Source organism: Rhinolophus hipposideros (genome assembly GCF_964194185.1).
Source record: "Rhinolophus hipposideros genome assembly, chromosome: 18".
Classification (NCBI taxonomy): Eukaryota; Metazoa; Chordata; class Mammalia; order Chiroptera; family Rhinolophidae; genus Rhinolophus; species Rhinolophus hipposideros.
Window position 1 is genome coordinate 55,807,932 of NC_138064.1, and position 12,672 is coordinate 55,820,603.

Consider the following 12,672-nt stretch of genomic DNA (forward strand, 5'->3'; position numbering starts at 1 on the left):
ATGAGAATGAAATAATAGATTGTTATTAAAGTGATTATGCCCCAGCCCAACAGTCTTTGTGGTTGCTCATTATATTTTTAATTCTCTCAAAGCACTTTCACAAAGATTTGAGGTGTTCAAATACCTCTAAATGGCACAAAGTTTAATAAAGGCCTTTTGAACATTGTTCAGAGTCCATAGAACCTAGCTTTCAGAGGTTATTGTTTCAGAGAGTGCTCAGGGAGAGCTAAGAGTGTGTACATTACATATGAAATCTTGGAAACATTTATCCTGTGAGTGGGAAGAAGTATTGTGGTGTCACAGTAGGTGCTGAATAAATAGTTGATGATGATAATGATGGTGATGATGACAGAAGGCTTAAAATATACCCACCATTTAGTTGGAAGAATGCTATATACCTTTCGAGAGAGCTTGTGTGAAGAAATTTCTTATGGATGACCTAGTTCTCAGATCTAATATCACTCTACCCCCTCTGAGAATGTGCTCTCTGTACACAGGCATAATAATAAAAAAAAATGCCTACAGACTCTTCTGTGTTAGATTAACACTAAAATATGGTCCTTTGGGTAGTATTACAACTGTGTGGGATGGTCAGGGTTCAGAATAACCAGAACTTTTCTGATCTTCAAAGTAGAAAGCCCCGTTAGCCATTCCATGAAAGTTCAGTTGTATACTGAAAAGGGCTGATGGATGGTGTCCTGGAGACAAGGATTCCTGGTCGAGGCCTTGCTCCTGAGTACAAAGTTCTATCAAGTATTTCATGTTAATTTCATTTTCTATGTGGGCCAGTGATCAAGCCTACAGATAGTCATACAAAATTATATGGGTGCTTATAGCCAAATATTTACGCAAATTACAGAACTGCTGGTATTGTATTCACGACCAACATCAGAATTGCGATTTTGTTTACTTGGCTTGAAATGTAATATATTCATGGATGCTTCTATGAGTATATACTTATATATATGTATACTAGAAGATGAGCTATTAGGTAAGCAATAGTCATAAAGAGCATGATTAGTATAACCCACTATATTAAAAGAGATGCCATATCATATACAGTGTATGTGTCTAAAAGATGCTTTTTCACTAAAAGCCCAAGAACAGACTGAGTGCCACCTAAAATGATGAAAGGTCCTAATGTAGAGAAGCAAAGACCCTGAAAATTATCCCAAGAGACTTCGCCTCCAAATCTGAGATTCTTTTGGGTAGAACTGATTCCCATTAACTATGCATTACTACTTTTCAGGAGCTCCTGTGACTTGCAGCATACATATTATACGTATAAATGAAATGAGCACATCAAATTCTGAGCATCAGGGACAGAAGAGTGGCTCTGACAATGAGTGCTGTTAGCTTACAGTGGCCTGGCACCTGCCAGGTATCTCCTTGCTGCATTGCTGGCCCAGGCTGCTCCAGCAGCAGGCAGACAGGGGTGCACACGGCAGGCTGGGGGTAGGGACACAAAGCCAGGCCAGTGTTCCATGTTTCAGGAGCTACTCTTCCCATAAATATATGCATGTGGATACTATGGCTTTGCCTGGAAATGAGGACACAGCTAGAGGTGGAACGAGTCTGCAAATGTTCGTTAGCTCTTGCATTTCCAGGAACCACAGCACACACAAAAGCACACATACTCCCAGGAGCCCCTGTTCCTGGACGTACACATGGACGTACTCATGATCTACCTGCAAACTCCATTTAGAACACAGGTTCAGGAAACTTACGCTTTACAACAAAACACATTAACTCAGGTATGTAGCTTGGCCCCCAAATTCTCTTGTGATCCGCGACTGAAATGAAACATAGCCGTAGGCGGAGGTAAATGCTGTCAGTCTTTCTAAGGTGAGTTACCCACGTTTCCTGTCCTGGATGTTGCGCTTTTGGCATGCTTACCCTTTTTATTCACTGCACTGAACGGTGCTTTGTAAAAGCATGGATACTTTTTGTGCTCGATTTTGCAGAATTTCCCAAATAAGTTTTACAACGCACACTTAATGATACTTTCTATATGTAAGTCTCTCTGAACACAAAGTTGTATACAACAGGATTTAATCTCAAGGATTATAAAATATGGTAAGAAAAATAAGACAGCATGTAATTATTTACAATACAAAATATGAATGCGATAGAAGGATGTGGACAGAAATGAATCATTTCTTAGGTGGGATGATTGTGGGAGGCATTACGTTTCTGTATCTGGGTATAAGGCCCAGCTCTCTGGGCCAGGGCCAGGCTTAAAGAAGATGATGCATGCGAAGTGCTCACTTACATGGTAAGTTCTCAATAAACTTTTCTTAGGAGGAGGCACTGTATTTAGGTTTTGAAAGAGGAACAAGATTCTGAGGGATAAAACCAAGGGCAAGGGGATGTGAACAAGAATCCTGGGCAGAGGTCCAGAGGTGGGTCCACTTGTTCAAGCACAGGCTCTCTCTGGAAGGTTCCATTTACAGTCACAATGGTGAGGGGTCAAGACTGCAAGCTTGAGTGGGTAAGAGCAAGTATAAACCTAAGAAGCCTCAACATTTCCTACAGGAAAGAGGGAGCCATTGGAACTTTCTGGAGAGGCAGATACAACCGAGTAAGCATCAAGGAAACTTGCGTAGTGGGGCTTTGGCGGAACATAAGCTGTGCGGTCTGGAGCAGGGAGCCCTGTCAGAGGTCACTGCTATGGCCCCAGTGGGTGGGGTGGGGGAGGGAGGGTGAGCTGGGCATGGGAATTACTCCCCTTCCTGTTCTAGTCCACTATACTCCTTGCTGTACCTACAACAGCAAAGTGCTTGGTACATTAGCTACCAATATTTATTTAGAAAATCAACGAAGGCACAAACAAGAAAGCAAATAAATGAGAGAAGACATCTGGATTTATTTAGGATTGTAAGATTACACAAAACTGGATTTCCTGGACAAACTTAATTTTGGTGTATTTTAAATTGTCCATCATTCATAGGCAAGGACAAGCCTGTATAAAGAATAGAGAAAAATTATTTATGTGTTTGTGAATAAAATTTTATGTGTGTATTTATGGTCAATGTTAATAATTTATTTTAGGTAAACTGCTGAACCTTGGTGTAGAAACTTGGGGTACTAGACTTATCAGGGAAACCACTTCATAGTATCCAATCACTATGTTGTACATCTGAAACTAACCTAATTGTGTATGTTAACTGTAATTGGAAAAAAATTATTTTTAAAAATTGCTCAACCTTGGTGAAAGATATAGACTAAGATACCTTTTAATCTCATTAAACTCTCATACACCATGGCACTTTTTACCTCACAGAAGAATACAGGCTGACTATGACACACTTAATTACAGCAAACAGACATGTACACGTATTTTAAGTCAACAAACAAATAAAGGGCTCAGTGAGTATGTTTGTACGTGTGCATTGCTAATCCTGATATACTCACTGTCCAAATTTCTCCACAGTAACAGGACAGAACCTTGCCCTAAAACGTATAGGAATGAATATGCTCTAAATTTCTAGTACAAATTATACTTAATTAAATGTAGTTAAATACAATAATTAAACTCTAAGCTAAGTTAATCGAATCCCCTAAAACATTTTAAATTGAGAGATAATTCACACACCATAAAAATAACCCTTTCAGGTTGCGTAACTCGAGTCATTTAGCAGATTCGCAATGTTGTGCCAACGTCACCACTATCAACTTCCATAATGTTTTCATTGTCCTGAAAAGAAACCCTGTACCTATTAGTGGTCACCCCTCCCGCCTCCCAGCCGCTGGCAACCACTAATCTACTTTCTGTCTCCGTGGGTTTGCCTATTCTGGACTCCCTAAAACTCTGCACAAAATGAGTATAGTAGATTACAATGTAACTACTGCATATGGTAAAATATTTTTGACATAAAAAAATGGAGATGCGGTATCTCCCCTAAAATATCTTCAAAGAGTTGATCAATAATAAGATTCTAAACGACTCATTTCCTTATTCCTTCCACCCTGACCTTTTTGAAGTGACTGAGTACGTGAACCTGCACGTGGGTTCACGTGTGAGTGTGCTTGTTAGAGCGAGCCTGCTCCCACTGGAGATGCTTTTACTCTGCCAGGTCAGCTGAAAGGAAAGCTCAGCAAGGACCATCTTCGCCATCTTCAAGCCAACGGCCAGTGAGATGATTGGCACACTTTGTTTTCAACCAGATTCTCTCTCCCAACTCTCCATTTAGAAGATCATGAATGGACCAGATGGTACGTTGTAAGGTCAGATGACAGTGATGCCAAGGTCAAAATGCTGCTTCCCTCACATATTTCAGGCAGACTAACTGATGACATACTTTGTGGGGCAGACCAATGTTTCATGTCAACAAATTCTAGTTAGGTCTCCTATTTCTACCCAAACTGTGGGAGCCTTTTTGTTAATTTCTGCATTCATTCAAGAGAGGACTTCACAAATGAGCCAGAGTTTGAGCCAGATCTTCAAGGAGAAGTTAGAGGTCTGTAGGCAGACATGCATTAAAATATGTGCAAAATGAATTTGAAATCATTTTCATTCTTATGCTTCTCTAAAATTTTGGGGGGATAACTACCTAAATATCCAGTCAAGCTTCGTGTGATATGTTATCTTAAATAATTGACTAGAAACCATTCTGGGTTTCTGAGAATAGCGTCCAAGATCAATTCGAATTTACAATGTCTGGAAATTCTATTTAGGCAAGGCTGGTTGCTGTCTAAAAGTCCTGTTTTGATATAATACATTTGCAGACACCACCTGGAGAAAGCAAACAAAGTGGGTGTTTTAGTGGTAAGCTGTCAGCTGTCAACATGTCGCTTCTGAATCTACCCTTCATGCTCATAGGGTCATCCTTGCATGGATTCATGCCATTCCTGGCTCAGGAGGCGGATGGCCTTCCAAGTTAAATGCTCCTACTGTTTGACCAGTAGGTGGCAGTTCTGAACAAAGTGTAACCTGTTTGCCAGGGGTCTGAATAAATTCCCTCTTCATCTGCATTACTGTCCAAAACAGACTGTTTTCAGCCTGACCTCCGAGGCCCAAGCCTTCAGGGCTCACGTGCTAGGAATGGTCAAGAGGAAAGAGAAAGGAACAGGCTCGCCTCTCCACGTACAGATGCCTTGAAGGTTCACTGCTTCCACCCACAAGCTCTAGGCCCTGAGTATCTCCTGGGGAAGCCTTACCTCATTGGAATGTGTTCTGTTTTGGTGTTTGGCGCGGTCAGAGGCATTTGAGAAAGCCTTGTTGCAACCTTCGTGCTCACAGACATACGGTTTCTCTCCAGTGTGAGATCTCAAGTGTGTTTTCAAGTTTTCTAGTCTCGAGTAGGCCTTTGTGCAACCTTCAAACTGAAGACAACAGGTAAATCTGGATTACACCACACAATACAGCTTATGCTGAACACTCCCTCACAGTTGATGGAAGACTGACGTTTTGAGGGTCAGCAGCTTTTCAAAACCAAGAAACAAAAGTTCACTAACCGTTGCGTTTATTGGGATTCGGATGGGGCTCTGTGCAGTCTGAGAGAAAGCATTTTCAGTGCTAGTTAAAGTCCTGGAGGTTTTTTCTTAAGAGACCACTTGATGGGGACAATGGGTTTCATTATCTGCTCATTGATCTCCTGGAATTCCCACTGATTTTAGATTCAGCACAAAGTTCATTAATATGGCTTTGTGTCCACACAAAGGCCTGGAATTTGATCATGTTTGTAAAGGGCCTTTAAGATGTAAAATACCAAGGCTGAGCAGTGCCCTGTGTGCCTGGTGAGCACCTCAGTGAAAAAAAGGCTTAACCTTGTAGGAGTCCCAGCCCGCTTCTGAGTAGTCTATACTAGGCAATGGGGACAGACTAGAAGGCCAAGGAAAAAGTCTAAAGCCATATAGTTATAATTTTAAAAAGCCAACACAAGCTTTTCAGGTCGGAGCTGGCACCTGCCTTTGCCCTCTGAGTCCTCTGACATGAAGGACAGAGCACTGGGGCAGGCGTGGTGGCTGTGTGCTCATTCCTGGTGCAGTGCCAGCCAAAATGCCCCAGCCACTGCCTGCCCACTCGCCACTCTGCAGAGCTGTGCTGTCCAACATGGCAGCTGCCAGCCTCAAGGGACTATTTATATTTACATTTTTAAAACTTAATGAAATTGTAAAAAATCAGTGCCCTGGTTGCTCCAGCCAGGTCTCCAAAGTGCTCAAGAGGTGCCTGAGGCTTGTGGCTGTCATGTCAGACAGTGCAGCTCTAGGACCCTTCCATCACTTCCAAAGCTCAGCTGTCAGTGTTCTTTCTCCTTTTATTACTTCCCTTCCATTTCAGAAACACCTCTCACCAACCCTAGCATTTATCACAGACAGGCTGCCACCCAGCTGGGCCACTGCTGAGCTGACATCATCATGTACAACCTTAGGAGCACGACAGAGGACCCTGGGGCGCACGTGGACCCACAGGTGCGAGGCGACCCCCTGAGTGAGAGCCCATGCCACCGCGTACTCACAGTGCATTTGTGAGGCTTCTCTCCTGTGTGTCTTCTCATGTGCACCACCAACATATACTGGGCTTTGAAGGGTTTCTGCTCTCTAGAGCAATCCAGCCACCGGCACACAAATTCCTTCTTCTCTCCATGAATATGGTCGTTATTTATATGCTAGGGTTTGGGGGAAAAAAAACAGAGACATTAAATGAAGGCAACAGAAGGGAATGCAAAAAAATGCATCCACCGTAAGTCCTAAAGACTGCGCAATAACTTTACTATATTACAGATTATTTTCTAATTAGTACATTTAAGTAAATTTGCTCTTACTGACTATATGTATACTTCATAATTAACAGGAGTGACACTATTTGAAAGAAGACTGAAGTCCCAGAAAAAGGACTGCAAAGGGCATCTGAAGAGAAGAACTGTGAAATGGGGTTAGCCACACGGCACCCTTTGTGGGCCTCTGTTATTTCTCATCTGCCAAGTGGGGGTCAAGGTACTCTTCCGCTCTCATTCACTCTAGGCCTCGGGTTAGAGCCTGGCTCAGACTGCAGAAAAAGAACACACGTGCATGTGTGCGCGTACACACACACACACACAGAGTTCTGTAATACGGAGCAAGATAAAACACTTTGCCAAACTATACTTTATTTCCAATTAGTTGGATTTCTTCTTGAATAAGAATCATAGAAAAATGAACTTAGATACTGAAGATGAGGACCAGGTGTTCGTCAACAAAATGCTTTTAGTCTCTCAAGATCTTGCCTGTCTGCATGTACAAAATAAAGAAATGGATTACCTAGTTTCTAAGGTTCTTTCCAGCTCTATAATCCTATTAACTTGGATTTTAAAATGAAAATGAATTTCCCTGAATTCCTTAACAATTCAAAGTTTTAGAATCTTATTTTACAGAGTTCTTTGGACATATATCAAGGAGACACGAGAAAACTACACTAGAACCAGAGGAAGAGAAGGTTCTTAATTTGAATAAAATTTAAGTCAATTTCAATAATTGAAATGTCCAGTTATGGATTATTGAGGAAATTTGTGTTCTAGGTTGGTTTTGTTGACTTTATCCACAATCACCCCACATTTTCTTTGCCTTAATGTAACATTTTTTTCTGACACGTTCTCAAACATACATAGAAATGCATCACTAAAAATACTATGCAATAGGAGAAAGCTCTGCACAGTGGCAACAGAACATTTAATCCCTTTCCTGCCTAGACTCTGACTCCTCCTGAGCGGTCTCTGGGGACAGGGGTGATTCCACCATCACATCCTGCCCTTTCCACTGCTCCACTAGGTGGCTGATTGCGGAGGGAAACTACGAAGTCTGTCCGGCTGTTTATGGAATTCAAATTGGATGTAGGCAGAGAAAAGCAATGAACTATTCTCTTTCCTTGAGCAGCTCCCAGAAAGTCTGAGGAACAGAAGAAAGTGGGTGACACAGCACAGCACACAGGAGACAACCAGGTCCTTTCAAAAGCTCTGAAGACGACAAGGAAACCACAGACTCACTCAGGTTCACGACGGAGCAGCAACCCTGTCGCAAACACATGTGTGTTTCCTATAAAAAGCCACTGTCCTCAGTATTAGTGTTGGTTAAAAGTTATGCTGGTGCACATACGTATATGAAGAGAACAGATGTGCTGGACACGGAACAACATGCAACCTTTAAAATTATGCTTTAGGTACATTTTACAGTTCATTCACCTCACCCAGAATTATCCCAAATGTGTGCTGGTGTCCAGCTTTTAAGACCACATAATACAGAAGGGTTCTATAAATTTTCCTTTCCAGGGAGAAAAATTAATGACCACACGAAACCACTCCATAAAAATTGCTCTTGGTTCAGTTTTATTCCAAGTTTTTGGAAATAAAGCTCCTTGGATTAGTATCCATGAAAGGAAAAGGAAGGGAGGAGGGAGGAGGGAAGAAGGCAGTTAATATTGGAAAACTGAACTAGAATTGGTCTGAGCCCGTTCCATGAGGCCTGGACCCACATCTTTAAGTTTCATATTCTCAGCAACTGACAAGTTTCCCTGGTAGTTGGCAGGACCTCAGTAAGTATTTGTTAAATTGATTTGACTCATATAGCAAACTAAACTTTCCCTGGAAAGAAGTAGTTATACTTCATGCTTTTGCTTATCTTCTAATTTCATTTCACCTAGTACCCATACAATAAGAGTTTAATATGAGATATTACTTTAAAATAACATACTATCAAGAATTCAAAATAATTTGAAAGGTACCCACATGTAAACCTTATCTTGCTAAGTGGAATATAGGCAATGCACTGTGATCAGAACACTGCACTGGCCTCTCACACATCTGCAAGTTTGCGCTGAGTGCCACCCACGTCAGGCCCAGCAGTGCTGGGGAATCACAGACATCATTCCTACCCTAAGGAAATTACTGTCTACTGGAGCAAACAGATAATGACCTAAGTTACTCTATAATTATAGCTGTGACCAGTGTTCTGAAAGGAAATAAGTTTTTCTACAAACAGTTAACAAGGGATCCCAAATCCATGTGGAGCGTTAGGGTCAGCTTCTCCAATCAAGCAGCATTTCAAGTCAGACCGGAAGGGTGAGTGGAGACCTGCCAGGGGTGCAGATAAGGGTGGGATTGGGGAAAAGGGACATCAGTGCAGAAAGATGGCAGAAGCACCTGCAGCAGCACAGACCTTGGTGCCTTTCAGGAGCAGGGAAGAGCATGCATTGCAAGAGAAGGGGCCTGGCCACATGGAAGGCTGCAGCACTAACCCGACCAGGCAGTACGAACCACGGTTTCCAGGGCCCGGGAGAAGGGCCTGGCCACACGGAAGGCTGCAGCACTGCCCCGGCCGGGTGGTATGAGCCACGGTTTCCAGGGCCCGGGAGAAGGGGCCTGGCCACACGGAAGGCTGCAGCACTGCCCCGGCCGGGCGGTACGAGCCATGGTTTCCAGGGCCCAGGAGAAGGGGCCTGGCCACACGGAAGGCTGCAGCACTGCCCCGGCCGGGTGGTACGAGCCACGGTTTCCAGGGCCCGGGAGAAGGGGCCTGGCCACACGGAAGGCTGCAGCACTGCCCCGGCCGGGCGGTACGAGCCATGGTTTCCAGGGCCCAGGAGAAGGGGCCTGGCCACACGGAAGGCTGCAGCACTGCCCCGGCCGGGTGGTACGAGCCATGGTTTCCAGGGCCCGGGAGAAGGGGCCTGGCCACACTGAAGGCTGCAGCACTGCCCCGGCCGGGTGGTACGAGCCACGGTTTCCAGGGCCCGGGAGAAGGGGCCTGGCCACACTGAAGGCTGCAGCACTGCCCCGGCCGGGCGGTACGAGCCACGGTTTCCAGGGCCCGGGAGAAGGGGCCTGGCCACACTGAAGGCTGCAGCACTGCCCCGGCCGGGTGGTACGAGCCATGGTTTCCAGGGCCCGAGGGATGCCCCTCCGGGGGACGAACTGGGCCCACCTGAAAGGCAGCATGCTTGGGACAGGTATCCAGCAGCGAGACTATGGGCTGTACCCCTGGAGAGAACTCACATACTCCCCACCAGGAAGCCAGCACTGGACGCCAGTCCTGAGGAGAAGGGCATCAAGATTAACTGGTATTACTTGGGGGATCCGGGATAACTAGCAGAGGAGGCATCAAAGTGGCCACTGGAATAAGAGACTCGTCTGTTCTTCTCCCCAACACTTTGGAGGAGCTGGACTCTTGGAGAAGAGGGAAGAGGTCTCCTTGTTCAGGTGGGGGTCAGCGCAGGAGCAAACACCCCTCAGCCCCTTGGGCACATGCCTGTCAGGACAGGGAGGGAAGGCACTGAAGTGGACATGAGGTTGGAGCGTTAGACCAGAGGATTTAGTAACCACGAGGGACAGGGGCACAGAAGCTGCCTATAAGGGCGATGGGACCTGCTGCCATGCTGAGGCAGTGTCTGCAAATCCCAGTGGTGGGAATCCCACACCGGTGCTGTCTCCATGGCGAGGAAGGGAGGGCCTGTGCCGAGCGGGGACAAGAGCATCCCTTCAGAAGGCCAGTGTCTCGGGGACGTTCCCTTTCTGCCCCGTACAGCAGCCCCGCACTCCATATAACATGCTTTGAAACTGCTCAAGTGCCAATTTGGAGGGAGTCTACAGTCCTTTTTCTTTCTTTTTTCTTTTTTCATTATTAGTTTCAGGTGTACAAAACAATGTACTAGTTAGACATTTACACTCCTCACAAAATGATTACCTCCCTCCCCCCATCCAGTACCCCTCTGACATCGCACACAGCCGTTACATTTCCACTGTCTCTATTTCTTATGCTGTACACTCCACTTCTTGCGACTATATGTATACACATATATATATTTACATATTAAATTATAGTTGACATTCATTATTTTCAGCTTCAGCTTCAGGTGTACAATGCAGTGGTCAGGCATCTACATCATTCCTGAGGTGGTCTCCCTAATAAAGACAAGTGTCCATCAGATACCCTACAAAATCTTTACAACATTATCGATTATTCCTTTTTCTTGAAATGGGATTCTATGACCTCGGCCAGCAGGGACCAGATCCATCTTGCTTTACCATCCAAACGCTGAGCACAGGACATAATCAGTGAACATAAAGAAACACAGAGATAAATGTCTACCAATATGCTATACACCTGAAATTAACATAATACTGAATGTCAACTGTAATTGAAAAATATTAAAATTTAAAAAAGGACATTAGAGAAAAACTCAGGAAATATTTTTAAAGGAGGGACTTTAATAACAATGTATCAATCAATATTGGTTCATTAATTTTAACAAGTGTATCATACTAATATAACATGTTAAAAATAGGGGAAAATGCTGTTTAAAACATTACATTTTTTCTTACTCCTTAAAAAAAATAGACATCTTTCTGTCTACTTAGGTTGTTCAAATGCATTTTAAGCTTATTTCCTAGAGCTGGATTTCAAGCAAAAATTAAAATTCTAAGAAGTAATAGACTTTATATGTCCATGTGTCCTAAGTATTTACTTTTCTTTGCAAAGCAGCTTTGGCCTCTGCAGCAAGAGCTCCTGAGGGCTCATCTCAGGGCAGATCTTATGTGACAATGGGAAGAGCATGGTGGGTGGCAGAAGACATATCCAGACCAATTCCTGATGACACTTCAGTTCACCTATTTGGGTCTTTATTTTCTCATCTGTAAAATTAGGATGATGAACTAGATCAAGTGTCAGCAAACCTTTTCTGTAAGAAGCCAGACAGTAAATATTTCAGGTTTTTGGGGCCAAAAGGTATCTGTTGCAGCTTCTTACCTCTGCTGCTGTTTCAGGAGAGCAGGCATAGATAGCATCTAAATGATGGGCCAGCTGTTTATCTATGGACACGGAAAGCTTCGTGTGTCATGAAATACTCTTAAAATCAAACTTTTTTTCAGTTATTTAAAACTGTACAAATCATTCTTATCCAATGAGCCATGCCAACCCAACCAGTGGGCTGTGGGCCATGTGCTTGTTCACCCTCAACTAGATGACTCCAGAGTTTCCTTTGGGAGCTAGCAGAGCTCATCACTTTCTCAGTCAGGCTGGCTCTCCAGCCTGAGGAAGTAACATTAGAAGGAGATCTGTTTCAGCACCAGAAAAAAGAAAAGATGGATCCTGGGCTCAAACAAGTGGAAGGTGTTAATCCAGACAGCCCTGCCTCTCTGCTCAAGTGCCTAGGACTGGGTGGAAAAAGCGTCCATTCTCTGCTCGCCCAAATCCCAGGTAGCTAAGAAGACCAATACACAGTAAGTTCTTAACATTCAGCAGAGTGATCCCATATGAGGCCGGCCTGAAAGTCAGTGAGCATGCGTTTATTTGTGGTTTCACTGAAAATGTGACTTCCTAGCAGTAAAAACGTTAATCAAATATATAAATAATTTAATTGGAGGGAAAACAATGCATGATTAAATTCCAAACTAATCCACACAAAGACATGCAATTTGCCAGAGGCCCAAGCTCCAGAAAGAGATAGATGGTGTAAATTACGGTGCTGTGTACCAACCCTCTCAGCAGGGCCGCTCTGCACTCTCCCTGCCTGTAAACAGGGTAGGGATGCCAGGACAAGGCGATTCCTTGGGAAAGCTGAGTCCCACCACTGAACTTCCAGATGGACCCATTTCTTCAGGTTTCCAACAGGGACTGTAACCTTTTGCCCTAGGAAACCGACGACTGATGAAACAAAATATCCCAGGAGCCCACAGCAAGCCGACAAAATTATTTCACAAC

General features: G+C 44.0%; 1 protein-coding gene across 7 annotated transcripts in view; it reads right to left on the reverse strand.

The window, feature by feature from the left end:
* GLI3 (GLI family zinc finger 3) overlaps positions 1–12,672 on the reverse strand; it is a 286,021-nt gene that overhangs the window by 11,537 nt on the left and 261,812 nt on the right. For all 7 annotated transcript variants that reach the window (XM_081079350.1, XM_081079349.1, XM_081079347.1 and 4 more), the window contains 2 exons: positions 6,462–6,611; positions 5,161–5,325 (listed from right to left, as the gene is read on the reverse strand). In XM_081079350.1, coding sequence (XP_080935476.1) covers positions 5,161–5,325; positions 6,462–6,611 — 315 coding nt within the window. The remainder of the gene's footprint in view (positions 1–5,160; positions 5,326–6,461; positions 6,612–12,672) is intronic.